Source organism: Pantherophis guttatus, chromosome 4 (assembly GCF_059756535.1).
Source record: "Pantherophis guttatus breed Tessera chromosome 4, ASM5975653v1, whole genome shotgun sequence".
Classification (NCBI taxonomy): domain Eukaryota; kingdom Metazoa; phylum Chordata; class Lepidosauria; order Squamata; family Colubridae; genus Pantherophis; species Pantherophis guttatus.
The window spans coordinates 79,920,422-79,938,183 of record NC_142066.1 but is presented as its reverse complement, the minus strand read 5'-3'; the positions used below and the strand labels follow the sequence as shown (position 1 = coordinate 79,938,183).

Sequence of the window (17,762 nt, the reverse complement as noted above, 5' to 3'; positions counted from 1 at the left end):
ATTTCTGGACTGTCAGACTCTCCGTAGCTTGCCAACTTCTTATCAGTAAGCTACGTGTTTCCCTATCCACCCACATTCCTTTCACTTGCTTCACTCATTCTTTCCTTTGTTCTCTTTCCAGCAAGATCCGGCTGAGATAGCCGGCAAGAATTACTTTCAAAAATGTAGCAATTAACTTTTCTTAGTTAGTGAGGTGTTTTATTTTCTTTATAACAAATAAATGAGTTTTATTAGAAACTTCTCTTCATGTTTCTTTTTCGGAATATTGCAAACAAGGAGGAGCCACGATTCATCTCCTCTAATTAAACCAGGGTAATTAGTCCCAGAGCCAAACATGGGATTAATAAATGCCCTGACAGGAAATGGACCTGGTTTTTGTCTCTGGACAGTGGTTGAGTGATCTTGAGATAGGGGATATAGTTCACCGAGCCCTTGTCATGGTCGGATCACTCTCTCCTTTGCCTTGACCTTCAAACCGCTGCACCTTGCCGCAGGGAGGCGGAGCCGGTAAGATTGTTCCACCCCAGGCGCCTGATGGAGCCCGAGAGGTTCCAGATGGAGCTTGGGCCATTCCCTGAGGCTTTGGCTCATGCCTCGACTGGAGACTTAGTGGCCGCCTGGGACAGGGCGGCTGCTGGAGCTCTGGATCGGGTCGTGCCTTTGCGGCCTCTGACCTGGCGCCGATCTCATCTGGCTCCTCGGTTCACTGAGGAGCTAAGGGAGATGAAGCGCCGGAAAAGACGCCTAGAGAGTAGCTGGAGGGCCAGTCTTTCTGAATCTGACCAGACACTGGTAAGATCTCATATTAAGAATTACCTAGTGGTGATAAAAGCAGCAAAATGTAATTATTTTGCTGCTCTTATTGCGTCATCAGAGAACTGCCTGTTCTGTTTAGGGTGACCCGCTCCTTGATCCACCAGGGAGCGCGGGAGGACCCCTTGGAGGGTAGAGCCGAGGACTTTGTACAGTACCTGCATGACAAAATCACTCAGACTCGGGAAGGTCTGGACTCCAACTGGGTAGTTTCAGGGGGGATGACGGAGGCAGGTCTTGAGAATGTTATCTGGGATGAGTTTGATCCTGTGACTCCTGACGACGTGGACAGGATTCTGGGTAGACTGAACGCGACCACATGTTTGTTGGACCCGTGTCCCTCCTGGTTAGTGCTGGCTTCTTGGCAAGTGACGCGAGGCTGGCTCCAGGGGATTATAAATGCTTCATTGGGTGAGGGTGACTTCCCCGCCACCTTGAAAGAGGTGGTGGTGAGGCCTCTCCTCAAGAAGCCTTCCCTGGACCCGGCAGTGTTGTCTAATTATCGTCTGGACTCCAACCTTCGCTTTGTGGCGAAGGTTGTTGAGAGTGTGGTTGCGCGACAGCTCCCCCAGCACCTGGATGAAACGACATATCTGGATCCATTCCAGTCGGGCTTCAGGCCTGGGTACAGCATGGAAACGGCATTGGTCGCATTGGTTGATGATCTCTGGAGGGCTCGGGACAGAGGTTGCTCCTCTGTCCTGGTCCTATTAGATTTCTCAGCGGCTTTTGATACCATCGACCATGGTATCATGCTGCACCGGTTGAAAGAGTTAGGGGTGGGGGGCACTGTATTGCAGTGGTTCTCCTCCTTTCTCTCCGACCGGTTGCAGTCTGTGTTGGCAGGGGAGCAGAGGTCGACCCCGAGGCTCCTCATATGTGGGTTGCCACAAGGGTCGGTCCTCTCGCTCCTTCTGTTCAACATTTATGTAAAGCCGCTGGGCGAGATCATCCGTGGTTTCGAGGTGAAGTATCATCAGTACGGTGACGATCCTCAGCTGTACATCTCCACCCTGGACCACACCAACGATGCCCTTGAAGTGATGTCCTGGTGCCTGGAGGCCGTGCGGATCTGGATGGGGAGAAACAGGCTCAGGATCAACCCATCCAAGACCGAGTGGCTGTGGTTTCCGACGTCCCGATATAGTCAGTTGGTTCCATCACTGACTATTGGGGGCGAATCGCTGGCCCCCATGGAGAGGGTTCGCAACTTGGGCGTCCTCCTGGATTCACGGCTGTCTTTAGAAGAGCATTTGACGGCCGTGACCAGGAGGATTTTTCATCAGGTTCACCTGATTCGCCAGTTGCGCCCCTTTCTGGATCAGGACTCGTTACGCGTGGTCACTCATGCTCTCGTCACTTCCCGCCTGGACTACTGCAATGCTCTCTACATGGGGCTCCCCTTGAGGAGCACCCGGAGGCTCCAACTGGCACAGAGTGCGGCTGCACGGGTGGTTATGGGAGCGACATGGTGTTCCCATGTAACACCTCTCCTGCGCGAGCTGCACTGGCTCCCAGTGGTCTTCCGTTGCCCTTCAAGGTCTTGGCTACCACCTTTAGAGCGCTCCATGGCTTAGGACCTGGTTATCTTTGAGACCGCCTGCTGCCCCAGTAGCCTCCCACCGGCCGGTACGCTGTCATAGAGAGGGGCTCCTCCGGGTGCCGTCGGCCAAACAATGTTGACTGGCGGCCCCCAGGGGGAGAGCCTTCTCTGTGGGGGCACCTACTATCTGGAATGAGCTCTCCCCGGAGATATGGAGGATCCTGGATCTACGTGTCTTCCGCCACGCTCTTAGAACGTTTTTATTCCATTAGGCTGGCCTGGCCTAATTTTTTCCCTTTTAAAACACAAATTTTAATTCATTTTTTAATTTATTGGGGTGTTTTAAATCTGTCTTCGGCCAAATTGTTTAATTCGGTTTTATCCTGTTTTTAAATTTTGTATTTATGTGTTTTTATCTTGTGGCTGTTCACCGCACTGAGTCCTTCGGGAGTAGGCAGTATACAAATCAACTAAGCTAAGCTAAGCTAAGCTAAGCTAAGCTAAGCTAAGCTAAGCTAAGCTAAGCTAAGCTAAGCTAAGCTAAGCTAAGCTAAACTAAACTAAACATAATCACAGTTTGCCTTTATTGCTGAATGTGCAAGGACAGCAACTGCAGGATCTGCATCATTTGACATATGAGAGATAAAAATCTATTCAGCACTACAGGATCAATATTTTTGCCTGCCAAAAAAAACCCACCCCAACCTTATTAGATGTTAATTATTTATAAAAATGTCAACATTAGGTCAGCATTTGAAATATTTGCATTCCCTGGATTGGCTGTTCTTTACCTTGCAGCTTTTCATTAAGGTAGCATTACATATTTTGTTTAGTAAATTAATTTTGTTTCACCAATTAAATACTAAAGTGAGTTGCTTATTTAAGAATAATTCAAACCCTAATCATAATTAATTATTTCTAACCATGCATAGAAAAAATGCTATTTAATTAGTGACATGGATTACTGACTATTAAAACTGCAAAACTGGAAGAAATATGGTAGTTTCATTCTGTTAGCTCCTCCCTCATGCTTTCGCAATAGAACTGAGGAGAAAAAGTGCTATATTGCTTTTTTCAAAATCTTCTTAAAAATACACTTGGTTACCTCAACCTATAACCAGCAATCACCCACTATCAAATATTGATTATCTGTTCTGTCCTCACTACACTTTACTCTGTGTGTAGCTCGACATGCAGCTAAACCCATCTCTCCTCCAATAAAACAGACTGTGTGCGTAGATCTGGATGCTTTATTAAAAGAACAGGATGTGGTGAAACTGGAGAAAGTAGACGTACATATAATACAATAAGAACCCAAATACAAGATAAGCACTATTGAGTTGCTGCTGAACATAACAATTAACAAATACAAATAATCTAAATCTCACCAGTGATGCTGTGGATATGGGATGTGTGTTTGTCCTCGGATGAACATGTGCCACAGATTAGGTTGGATTCTTCCTTGTGCTTCTGCCTCCTCCAAATGTTAAAGGAAAATGGAGTCTGGCTTTCAGTGTGCACTTGTTTTGGGCTGATGGATAAAGGGTTGGATCAGCTTCAAAACAATATAGATTGGTATTTGCCCTGCCGGTCATTAGATGGGGCTAGAGAGCAACAACAATTGCATCTGAGTCTACATCTACCGGGTTGAATGTCTATGGAGATTCTCAGTCATCCAGGTCATGGTTGTTCCAAATGTGCTTTTCTCAAGAGGCAACTGGACTTTCTGGTTTTTCTTTGAAGATGTTTTTCTTCTCATCCAAGAAGCTTCTTCAACTCTGACTGGATGGTAGGAAATGGAAGGATTTACAGTGTAAATCCTTCCATTTCCTTAACTCAGGGGTCTGCAACCTTAAACACTCAAAGAGGCATTTGGACCCGTTTCCCACAGAAAAAAAATTACCAGGAGCCAATAATTTAACAACCGGTGTGACTGGGTAGGCGTAGCCAACTCAACATCATTCACTCCCATCCAGTTACATGATCCCCAGCTATGCCTGGGGCAGACAACCGGTTGTTAAATTATTTGCCACGCCCGGCCACGCCTCACCCCTCCCCTCCTCTCCCAGCCACCTCTTGCCACACCAGGCCTCAGGTGTGTTGTTCACCTCTCTCTCTTTCTCACTTACTTACTCACTCACTCACTCTGTCTCTCTGTCCCTATGTATCTCTCTCTCTTTCTCTATGTGTGTGTGTGTCTCTCTCTCTCTCCCTCTCTCCCTCTCTCTCTCTCTCTCTCGCTGTCTATCTGTCTCTCTCTGAGGAGCAAGCACAAACTGTGGCAGCAGCTTCCCCAAAGATGACCACCCTCCTCCTCCTCGTCCTCGTCCTCGTCCTCCTCCTCATGCGAGTCCATGGCTGGCTGTGGTGGAGAGGGCGTGCATGAGCGGGGAGACCCTTCTCAAGCGAGCAGCTGGGCTCGGCCAAAACACAGCGAAGGCATATGGGGTGGGCTGGTTGACTGGCTGACAGGCAAGTGTCTTTGGCAAGGGTGCTCCGGCTTTCTCCAAGCCTGACCTCTGGGTGGGTGTGCGAGGTTAGGTGTGGTCATCCCCCTTTTCCTGCTGCTCTGAGCTTACAAGCCCTGAGAAACCACAAAGCTTCCTGGGGTCTGCAAATTTTTACCGGCAATTTGCACAAATTGCACTCCCAATCACTAACCTACTGAAAACAAAGTGGGGAGACAAACCGAAATCAAAGCAGCCCATAAATGGGACCATGGAATGCTAGGCAGCATTCGATAAACTGAAACAATTGTTCTCAGCCGAACCATTCCTAAAACACCCAGATCCAGAACAGCCATTCATCATACAGGCAGACGCCAGTGACGTAGCAGTCGGAGCTGTCCTACTCCAAGAAAATGAGCAGGGCCAACTGCAGTCCTGTGCATACACATCTAAAAAACTAACTGACACTGAACAGAGATGGGATATTTGGGAAAAGGAGGGTTTTGCAGTACAGTGGGCTCTCCTTACTTGGAGGCATTTCCTAGAAGGGAATAAAATCCCTTTCAAAGTTTAGACTGATCATAAAAACCTGGAGGCCCTAAAAACCCCACGGAAACCCTCCCCAAACAAGTTTGCTGGGCTCAACACTTCAAACGCTTCAATTTCAACCTAAAATACTTCCTTGGAGGAAAAAAACTTTTTCACAGATGCACTATCCAGAAAGCCTGTTTAATAGGGGGAAACCTGAAGTGATCAAACCCCTGCTCCCAGCTTCTCAACTGGCAGCCAAAGTGATGACCAGGGCACAAGCTAAACAAGAACCACTAATAGACAATGCTACCACTCAGGCATTTAAAAAAGCCCTACAAACCAATGACTGGTTCCTAGCCCATAAAAACACCTGTTTAATTAAAGATGACTTAGCATGGGTGGGAGGAAAATTATACGTCCCAGCTAGTCAGAGAATTCCTCTCATGCAAAAATGCCACGACTCTAAACTGACTGGTCACTTTGGCTTCGTGAAAACCCTGCACCTCTTAAGAAAAACATTGAAAGCTATGATGCCAATTACCCTAACTTCTTCAGTTGTCACTAACTTCTACTGAAAGTCTCAGGAATTGGATTTGAACTTGTATGCCGTAGTTTCTATTCTATGTACATTGGACTTTTCTTTGGAATTGCAAGATTTGCTGGGATCCCCTAAAAATTCAAGTCAGAACAATTGATCCTATTCCTGATTTCCTGTAGACCTATCAATGCTTTAATTGGACCACAAATCCTATCGTGCCTGTTTCTATATCATTCCAAGATGAAGATCAATAATCTGGAAGTGGGTGTCTTCTATATGTGTAGAATTCATTTCCTGAAATTCCTATTCAACATCTCCATTCCTGTGATGAAATTTGGGAAGACTAATCTAGATTAATTCACATCAAAACAAAGGTTATTTATCCATATCAACATATTGACTCCCTTATCATAAAACAAACATCTCAACCTTCCACTATTAGGAACCATGATTGTAAAAATATGCATACCAAAATGTGTTATAACAGAGAAGACAAACAGCTTAAACTATAAGTCCTGTACAACTGTTTTACCCTGAAAATGGCTCAAATAAAAAAGCAGTTCTTTGGAATAGCATTCTTTTTTTCTTTTCAGTTTCAGTATCATCATAGTTACAAAGACTAAAAGATTTAGTTCTTTTGTGTTCCATATATGGTATCATCATGTCTTCTTCTGTTGCCACACCCTTCCCTTTTAATTTAATTTAATTTAATTTAATTTCGAATTTATATACCGCCCTTCTCCCTGAGGACTCAGGGCGGTGTACAGCCAAGATAAAAAACATAGAATACAAATATTAAAACATTTAAAAATATATATAAAATTTGGCCCAAAAAATTAAAAATCGCAGACTAATTAAAAGGATTTAAAAATTTTAAAATTTCTTCTTAAGCCAACCCGGCTTGCTGAAAAAGATAGGTTTTCAGGGAACGACGGAAGGCATTGAGGTCCTGGATTCTTCTTATCTCCGGGGGCAACTGATTCCAGAGGGTGGGAGCCCCCACAGAGAAAGCCCTCCCCCTGGGGGCCACCAGGCTACATTGTTTGGCTGATGGCACCCTGAGGAGGCCCTCTCTGTGGGAGCGCACGGGTCGATGGGAGGTCATCGGTAGCAGCAGGCGGTCTCGGAGATAGCTAGGCCCTATGCCATGGAGCGCTTTAAAGGTGATAACCAACACCTTGAAGCGCACCCGGAAGACCACCGGGAGCCAGTGCAGCTCGCGCAGGAGTGGTGTTACATGGGAGCGCCATGTTGCTCCCATCACTACCCGCGCTGCTGCATTCTGGACCAGCTGGAGCCTCCGGGTGCTCTTCAAGGGGAGCCCCATGTAGAGAGCGTTACAGTAGTCAAGGCGAGAGGTGACGAGGGCATGAGTGACTGTGCACAGGGAATCCCGATCAAGAAAGGGCCGCAACTGGCGAATCAGGCGAACCTGATAAAAGGTCCCCCTGGTAACAGCCGTCAGATGTTCCTCCAAAGACAGATGCCTATCCAGGAGGACTCCCAGATTGCGAGCCCTTTCTGTGGGGGCCAAAGACTCGCCCCCAATAGTCAGTGATGGAGTCAACTGACTATATCGGGATGCCGGGAGCCACAGCCACTCAGTCTTGGAAGGGTTGAGCCTGAGCCTGTTCCTCCCCATCCAGATCCGCACAGCCTCCAGGCACTGGGACATCACTTCAAAGGCATCGTTGGGGTGGCCTGGGGTGGAGATGTACAGCTGGGTGTCATCAGCGTACTGGTGGTATCTCACCCCAAAGCCACGGATGATCTCGCCCAGCGGCTTCACATAAATGTTGAACAGAAGGGGCGAGAGGACCGATCCCTGCGGCACTCCACAAATGAGAGGCCTCGAGGTCGACCTCTGCCCCCCTGCCAACACAAACTGCGACCGGTCGGAGAGAAAGGAGGAGAACCACCGTAACACGGTGCCTCCCACCCCCAACTCTTCCAGCCGGTGCAGCATGATACCATGGTCGATGGTATCAAAAGCCGCTGAGAGATCTAATAGGACCAGAACAGAGGAATAACCCCTGTCCCGAGCCCTCCAGAGATCATCAACCAGCGCGACCAATGCCGTTTCCGTGCTGTGCCCAGACCTGAAACCTGACTGGAACGGATCCAGATAGGATGTTTCCTCCAGGAATTGTGGAAACTGTTGCGCGACCACACTCTCAACAACCTTCGCAATGAAGCGAAGGTTGGAGACAGGACGATAGTTAGCCAATATTGCTGGGTCCAGGGACGGCTTCTTGAGGAGAGGCCTCACCACCGCCTCTTTCAGGGCAGCGGGGAAGTGACCCTCACTCAAGGAAGCATTAATAACGCCCTGGAGCCAGCCTCGTGTAACCTCCCGGGAAGCCAGTACCAACCAGGAGGGACACGGGTCCAGTAAACATGTGGCCGCACTAAGTCTCCCCAAAATCCTGTCCACATCATCGGGAGTCACAGCATCAAACTCCTCCCAGATAACATTCTCAAGACTGTTCCTCGTCACCCTGCCCTGATCTACCCAGTCAGAGTCCAAATCCCCCCGGATCTGAGCGATTTTGTCATACAGGTATTGTCCGAAATCCTCCGCCCTGCCTTCTAAGGGATCCTCCCGCACTCCCAGATGGAGCAGGGCGCGGGTCACCCTAAACAGGGCGGCCGGACGATTCCCTGATGACGCAATAGAGGCGGAAAAGTAGTTAGACTTTGCCGTCTTTATCGCCACTAGGTAGGCCTTAATATGCGACCTTACCAGTGTTCGATCAGATTCAGCGAGACTGGCCCTCCAACCGCTCTCCAGGCGTCTTTTCCGGCGCTTCATTTCCCTCAGCTCCTCAGTAAACCAAGGAGCCACCCGGGATCGGCATCGGGTCAGAGGCCGCAAAGGCACAACTCGGTCCAAGGCCCCACCAGCCGCCCGATCCCAGGCGGCTACCAGGTCCTCGGCCGAGTCATGTGCTAGATCCTCAGGAAATGGCCCAAGCTCCGTCTGGAACCTATCAGGGTCCATCAGGCGCCTGGGGCGGATCCATCTAATTGGGTCCGCCTCCCTGCGGCGAGGGGTCGCGGTTCGAAGATCTAGGCGAAGGAGTGAGTGGTCAGTCCATGACAAGGGTTCCATGTCTATATCCCCTATAACAAGACCACTCAACCACTGGCCAGAGACAAAAATCAGATCCAGAGTGTGACCTCCCCTGTGAGTAGGGCCATGAACTAACTGGGTCAGGTCCATGGCCGTCATGGAAGCCATGAACTCCCGAGCCACCTCAGACGTTTCACCGACAGATGGCAAGTTGAAATCACCCATGACTAAAAGCCTGGGTGTATCTACTGCCACCGTGGCTATCACGTCGAGTAGCTCAGGAAGGGCTGTTGCCACGCGGCAGGGAGCCAGGTACGTAAGCAACAAGCCCATCTGAACCCCACGGCCCCACCTCACAAGGAGGGACTCACATCCGGCTATCTGAGGCACAGTGGTCTCCCTCGGATCCAGATCCTCGTTAATAATAACCGCCACCCCCCGCCCCTCCCCTGGGCCCTCGGCTGATGGAATGCTCTGAAGCCTGGTGGGCACATTTCAACCAGAGGGACGCCACCCTCCGGGCCCAACCAGGTCTCCGTAATACCCGCCAGGTCCGCTCCTCCCTCTTGTATAAGATCGTGAATGAGGGGGGCCTTATTAACCACGGACCTGGCATTGCATAACATCAGCCGAAGGCCCAGATCCTGAGTATCTAAGCCACCTAGTCTCCAAGAGGAGCCATGGGGACCGGGGCAAGCAATTGCTCTCAAACAGCGAGTGCGAGCCCCCAACACATGATATGGTCCCCTGCTCCCGCCATATCTGCCCCTCCCATCTACCGTGCTTTTGTTGCCATGCCATTAATCAGCAGTTTTAATTGTTCCAATTAGTTTCTTCTTTCTAAATATCAATAAGTTCTCCAATAGACAGATTAGGTTCATCCAAAATCAAGCCTCATTAGTTTTTTCTCAAAATAATCCAGTTTGGGAATCAAGAAACAAAGTTTCTCCTTCAAATGGCAAGCAATCCACACTTTGCACTTTCACTTCTTCTCCGCTAGCAACCATTTTGCCTTTCTCCGCTTGTCTTTTCTCATAGCTTCAAAAGGTTTCTGTTTATTTCCTCTTCTTTTTCTCTCTCTTCAAAAATAATCCATTCTCATTAAAGAGAAGGGAAAAGTGTCAAATTTTATATCCATCCAAAGGAACGGTAATTCCAAAGCAATCAATAGGTGCTATAATCCATTAACGGATCTTCCTTTTGTTAATTGTTTTAAATCCTTTGTCCAAGTAGTTCTTAGCCGCTATAAAGGCTAGGGCACACTTATTGATGACCATTATTTAAAGGCTGTTCCCACCAGAGTAGATCCCACTCACCCAGCTTTCAAACGCCTTGCTCCTGCTTCTCTTCCTGCACTTCGCTTGTCCCGGATGCCGCAGCCTCGAGGCAGCTGCCATGGCTGCCACTCCCACTGCCACCGGTGCAGAGGGCAGTCCTCTGGCCCCGAGGAACCTGCCCATTCCTCTCAGCCGTCCGAGGGGTCCCTCACTAACCCCCCGTCCCTACAGGACAGGGTAGGTCCACAGACCTGCCGGCGGCAGCTTTCCCTGTCTGAATCACCGCGGCGCCAACCGGAAATCCACCTTTGGAATAACATTCTTGTACATTTCCAGTTGTGACTTTTCACAGTGACCGATGGCTATTTTTCCCAGAACAACACAAGTTAATCAAGTTTCTATTTCTTTTACTGAAAACTTCTGTCCTTCTCAGTTTTACTTTAGAATTCATTTGCAAATCCATTTTACTCCTATAACATTAAACTGATGTGCAGGCTAGAATCCAAAGTTCTGCAGTTTCTTCTCTGAATTCAAAAGAAATTGCTACTGAGTTCCTTTATCAGCAATTTGTGCTCCTTCGTCAGCAATTCATGCTCCTTCCTCATAGAAGCGAAGAGGTCAATCATTGAAATATAGAATTGATTTGTAATATGACATTAAGAAAAAATACAAAAGGCAAAAACTAAATTTGCTCAAGTCTTTGGATATATCTAAAATAGTTGTTGGAATTCTATCATTTAGAAAGGCATATTGAAATGTTCAGGAGGCCATGAGCTTGGTTCTATGAGTTTGTCTGCCAGTGAAAAATAAGCCTCACTAATATGTGGGCCATAGGATAATACTTTATCTTTCAATCAGATTATTATGCCACATACAATTTTTATAAAGAAGACCTAAGTGCCAATTTATTACAATTTAAATGTCTTATTTTCCCCTCAGAGAGAAATAGTTAAAATTGTGCAGTCTCTAAGCAGGAGTAGGTGATATATAAGAAGTAATATTCTTGACCAAATGAAGTTCATATTTCCTTCTGCTTAAGATCAGATAACAGAAAGCAGATATCAAGATTAATGATGTTGGAAATCTCCAACAGTATCAGAAGGGAGGAGATATAAAACCTGCCACATGTGATACAAAACGAAATCATCTCAAGATTGAACAAATAAAAAATCCATACTAAGGGCAGTTTTGAGGACTGCTCAATCACTTTAAAAAGTTTGTATTCTCCATTGATTCTGATGATAAAACAGCCAATGATTTTGCTGAATCGATAGCGATAGCCGGCTGGCCACGACCCCGAATTGGTCCCCTGGTTGTCGCTTATTCGTCCCTCCCACCATGTTCATTGCCATGTTTTTTGTGCATGCACATCCCATTGCCTTGCAAGTCCAATGCAGCGATGGCAGCAGCTTTTTCCGTGAACTCTGGTACTTTTCGGCAGTTGGCGGCCAGCTGCCATAGCCGCAAAGTGGCTCTCAAAGAGGTGGCAGCTGGGAGGCTTCTTTGCCAGCCGCTTTCCATCAGTGGCGGCTGGCTGGGGGCTGCCGAAAACTCTGGTCAGCTTGCCTTCTGGACTTCAGCTGCCGTGGAAGGTAAGCAGTCTGAACAAAGAGGCGGTGGTGGGAGAGGAAGCAGGGCTAGGGTTAGGCTTAAAGGAGGAGAAACGGGGCGACTGGTGAAGGGAGAGCGGGGGTAGATAGGTGGAAATTCCAAAGATTTTCCTACCTTTTCCTGTGGCTATGGGGGGGTTGTCATGTGACTGAGTGGATGTGGGCATGAGTGATGTCAGTAGCAAAAAATTTTGAAACCCACCACTGATCTGTATCTCTTGTCAGAGATATTTATTTGTAAAACTTACTGCACCAACTTGTCAATAATTGACAAGCATTCAAGATAAACCACAGTTCCATCCAGATGTAAAGGAAAGGGGTGTTACCAACATCAAGTGAATATAGTTACCCACCACAATATGTTCTGATAGAAAGCATTTTAGGAAAAATGCATTACTTGGAATGTTGAAGCAAGCAGAAAAAAACTAATAAGCAGAAGCATCTGGATGTCTCTCCCTCTCCAATAAATCAATTCAGATTATAATCCCTTCTGCCTGTGAAAATAATTGCCACCTGAAAATGCTCTCATCTCCAAATATAATAATAATTTCTAATCAGTTTGACGGACATCTAATGTATTCATGTAACAACTGTCTTCTTTCCATCTTTTCTATCTCCCTTTCTTTCTTTCTCTCCCTCCCTCTCATTCTGTTATTTCCTTCCTTGAACGTTCAAGTTAACTTATCTTCAGTCAACCACCCAGCCATGAATGGTGAGGAAGAGAAGACTAACCAAATGCTCCAACAATACTTAAGATGTTACTGCATCATTGTTGCCTCTGGCAGAATTTTCCTATAATAAATCTCCATATATTAATTGCAATTAACCCCTTTCAAGCTTTCTATGGCACACATTCAAGAGTTTTACCAGGGAACTCTAGGGAAGAGAGCTCCATCCTGGTAACTATGGATTTTTTGCAAGAGCAACTTGCTGCCCAGACACTGCCAAAAGTCTGTCTCTCTACAAAGTTTCTGGTCTCTACAAAGCCATCTAAGAAGTTAGATTCAAAATTTGTGGGACCTTTCAAAGTCCTTTGAGAAATCAACCCTGAGCATTTTGCTTGCAATTACTTCCTTTTATGAAGGTGCATCCAGTCTTAAACCTTCCATTACTATTCAAAGAAAAAAAAACCCTAACCCTTGCACTTCCAGCATCTTCCTCCACCACTGGTGATTGTGGAGGGACAAATAGAATATAAAATGCAAGAAATACCAAATTCTAGGAGAAGGGGCAAAGTGACACAGTATCTCACCCATTGGACAGGTTATCCAGACTCTGAATGTTTTTTGGAGAATGCCAGGTTCATCAATGCCCCTGAATTATTTTGGCAATTTTGCCAACATTTCCCTGAAAAGCCATGATTGACCAAGCTCCTGGTCCCCTGTCCTGCGCTGCCCAAGGAATCTGTAGCTGAAGAGATTAACAAACCTTTATGGACACATCCAGAGGAAGGTTGGGCAGCTGATGACACTCAGCCTTCCACTTCCAACTCCAAACATTCAACTAAAATATAGTCCATTGTAGGCCACAAATCGCAATGAGAGCAATCCACTGCAAATCATATCAGTCTATTAGAACAGGAAGATGGGGGAACATTTTATTTTTCTCCTACTCGGAATAAATTCCTAGTCTAATTTCACCAAAAGAAACCAAAACCAAAACAAAATGATACAAAATCACTGTGCTCTTTAATTATAGATGAGCCATAGGTTTGATTCTGAGAAGAATATCATGTACTGATTATTATATTGCTACCAATGCATTAAATTCTTATCAAAAAATTGATACAAACTAGAAAGCAGAATAAATCCCTTCCAAAATATTATATTTTATATTTTCATTTAACCATGAATTGATCCACACAGTTTAGGTATAAAACCTACATCGATGTTTTCATCAAAAAAAGAGAAACATTTCTGATATTTTATGCTCTATTCTAATTATTCTTTGCACAGCTAGAAAGTTAACTAGATAAAAAGAATATTAATGTATAGTTTTAATAAAACTCACCATACTTTCCCTGCTACTCTACAAAATGCTTGCTCCAACAAAGCAGTGACAGACTTACGTAACTCTCCTACTTTTAAGATATCACATAGCATCTTTGTCAATTCAATGCTACTCCGACCAAATGGACATTCATGCTTATCTTCTCGGCTGCTATTTTCCAATACAATCTGAAATAGAAACAGAGTTAGTTAAGACAGGTATGTTGTCATCCCATCCCATCAAGCTATCCCAATTCCAAAGGACTCTGAGTAACCTATGACATTAACAAAAAGAAAAATAGAACCATAAAAGATAAATAGATTAAAACTATATCAGTAACAAGATCAACCCCAAATTTAAGTAAAATTAGTTGAAAAGTCCTGCTTGAAATGCTTCCTTACATCCTGCATTCTTAGATCCTAAAAGTGGGAAGATTCTCCCACAGCCTTTGAGAAGCATTGTTTTTTAAGCAAGGCAGTCCCAGTTTGATAAAACTTTATCTTCTAGAATCTAGATACAATAACTGAATATAAAGTTATGACCTTTTAATCTGTCTGGATGCAGCAGTAGGTGACAGCAGAAGGCATTTTCAGATGGATATTGACTAAATCAAAAACTGTGGCAGTTGTCCAAATCAGTATTGTTGAAAGTTGCCTCTAGTCTTTGGCACAGGATTGCTAAATGTGTGAAACTAATCACTTGAGTTATTTTTATTTTATTTTATTTTATTTTGAATTTGTATACCGCCCTTCTCCCTGAGGACTCAGGGCGGTGAACAGCCAAGTAAAAACATTAAGTACAAATATTAAAATACAGTTAAAATATACATATATAAATTTGGCCCCATTCATTAAAAACAATAAACAAAACACTTAAAAACACTTTAAAAATTAGGCCAGCCCGGCTTGCTGGAAAAGGAAGGTTTTAAGGGCACGGCGGAAGGCACTGAGGTCTTGGATTCTCCTTATCTCTGGAGGCAATTGATTCCAGAGGGTAGGTGCCCCCACAGAGAAGGCCCTCCCCCTGGGGGTCACCAGCCTGCACTGTTTGGCTGATGGCACCCCGAGGAGGCCCTCTCTGTGGGAGCGCACGGGTCGATGGGAGATCGTCGGTGGCAGCAGGCGGTCTTGAAGATAGCTAGGCCCTAGAACAGTTTTCTGTTCTATTCCATATGATAATAGAATGCATGGATTAACCAATGATGTAATTAAACATTATATGGTATAACAGTTTGTTTGTCAAGCATTAATTGGGGAAGCCTCAATTTTTTGCCGAGACTAGTACTGCAATATGTTCACTTTCAATTTGTGTTACATCTTCCAGTCCTTACAGAATCCATGCTTGATTCCTTTATAATTATGCCACATGAGAGAAGATAACTAATGCTGTTTTTTAGGGAATGCATAATAATCTTCTAAAAAACCCAAAGATTTTGAAAACTACCACACTAACATTTGAAAGATTGTGTACTATAAATGGATATATACTAAAGTGATCTATTATTTTTAAATTTATTTTTAGAATTCAATAAACAATTTTAATATTGAAATTAGGGATTAAACATATATCTGCAGTACATGTTAATGAATTGTTTTTTGTAAGAATTGCAATGATTACATTTGCATGGAATATCTTCAGAGTTAATAGTTACCCTTAGAGATATAATCTTATATTGAAAAGGGAAGTTTGTTTTATAGTTTTGAGAAAATTTATCTTATATAAAAACTGTACATAGATGTGAAATAACTTATTTTCACGTGACAGGAATCTTATTACACAACAGATTTTTTGCTCGTATCAACTTTGGGCCCACTATGATCATGCAATTAATTCAATAGATGAATGAATGAATGAATGAATGAATGACGAAGTACAAAAGAACAGAACCTAATGTAATTTCTTATTAGAACTTTAAAAAAAAACCAAAATTCTCATTTTTATTTTAAAAATACTAAGCTTAATCACTGATAAAAAATGCTGCCTTGTCCTCCTAAAAATCTAAAAAGGAGACCTATTATTAGGATTTTGATGCAGAAAAAATTGCACCTGAAAAGAGTGCTTTAATATACTACAAATTCCTGGGGGGGGGACATTTAAAATGTTTTATCTGACGTTATCCCTTTGTGTTAATTTCATAGTTATTGATGTGCTATACTAGCAAATAACCTGATTTTATTTGAATTGTCATGGAAAAAGCTCAAAGGACTTCCATTCCAATCTGAATTGGGATTCCATACTTTTTTGAAATACAATTGAATGAAAAAGTTTTAAACAAAAGCTTTAAAAAACCACATGGTATTTGTTTATTAAGTAGAACAAAAATTTAAAAATCCTATATAAATTGGATATATCTAGCAAAGATCCATTTGACAAAAACCATTCTCAGCCATTTTCAATTGCTATATTGAACTTATATCTTTTGCCAATCTCCCCTGGGATTTGAAATTTATATATCTTAAATTTACTAAAGTTGAGAAACGCTTGTTTAATGTGTACAAACTCAAATATAGAGACAGCTATTTTCCACAAATTCTGACCAAAATATAACTTAGACCTTTGGCAGCTCTTGCTAATAAAGGGACCATTAACATTTCTTCCTGGCACTTACATTTCTGAAAAGGAACTTGGTTGTCTATCCATCCTATTTAGATCCCCACCCACAAAAACTCAGATTGCTGTATAGACTTCAAATAATTAGGCCGCCCAAATCATGAAACTGACTCCGTAAGATTAGAACTAAGATTTATCAAGCTTTTAAGAATTTATTTTTAAAACTTTATTATGAGGACTCAGATTGTTGGGGACAATATGCTGACTCTGTAAACCGCTTAGAGAAGGCTGTAAAGCACTGTGAAGCAGTATATAAGTCTGAATGCTATTGCTATTTAGGCTATATTAACAGAACCTTACAAATTTGTATTTTTCCTCTCTACTCCACCCCCATCACATTCCAGTGAGTCAGTAAATAGCCTGCCTGAATTTATTCCTAATACTTCCTTCTTTTCCAGGACTTATAGAACGTTTCTTCCTGGACTTCCGGTTGACGTTATGGCAAGAATGGCTTGGAAAATAGCGGGATCCACCGAGCCCTGTGAAATCCAGCCGGAAACCACTGTTGGGAGACCCTATGGGGTCAAAGCTGCCTTGTAGAGGCAGCGAAGAAAGGAGGGGTGCTTCGTGGACCATGAGGAACTCTCAATTTCCTCATTAGGTCTGAAGCAAGGTCTCCTGAACGGCAGCAGGGACAACGACCATTTTTGGCAGTCACAAGCTGGGACAACCAGGACCATAAGATTGGAGCGGTCCATGGACAGAGCATTGAAACAGGGTGAGATAACTTCCAACTCTTACTCCAAAAAATTAATTTAAGTACAAGAATTTTAAAAGATAATCTCCAAGCATTAAGGGAGCGGCGATTAGACACATGGAGAAGATTAAAGACTGAAAATTAAGAGGCAAAAGAAATGCCCAAGGGAAGCTTTAAAATACAGAAAGCCTGGAAAAAAGCTTAAACAATTTGAAAGGTGATTTTTGGGAGAAACTGTCTTGCTTATTTATATTTTTAAACCCCCTGGATGTATTGGGTAATAAGCTGTTTTTGACATACTGTTTAATGTTGGACTTGGGAGCAAGAGAGTCATCTACTGGAAGAAGACAGAGTCAGTACTCTTAGTAAAAGTGAGTTCCAGTACACATAAAGTCTAATACACAAAATAGAAGAAAGTAAATGACACTTCTAGAAGACGATTTGGATATTTTGAAAATACCTAATGAGTTTCTTTTTCCTCTTGAAGATTTCTAAGATGAGCTAAATTGCAAATAACTAAACTTTTATTAAAACTGGCTATTGGATTATGAATTTGAAAGATTGGAGGAATTTAGTGGATTAATTTGGATTTGGATTATTAAGACTATTTGACAGAACATTCTATGAGGTAAAA

General features: G+C 43.9%; 1 protein-coding gene across 4 annotated transcripts in view; it reads right to left on the bottom strand.

The window, feature by feature from the left end:
• Positions 1–17,762, bottom strand: part of ELMO1 (engulfment and cell motility 1) — a 641,324-nt gene that overhangs the window by 261,658 nt on the left and 361,904 nt on the right. For all 4 annotated transcript variants that reach the window (XM_087892439.1, XM_087892442.1, XM_087892440.1 and 1 more), the window contains one exon: positions 13,901–14,009. In XM_087892439.1, coding sequence (XP_087748565.1) covers positions 13,901–14,009 — 109 coding nt within the window. The remainder of the gene's footprint in view (positions 1–13,900; positions 14,010–17,762) is intronic.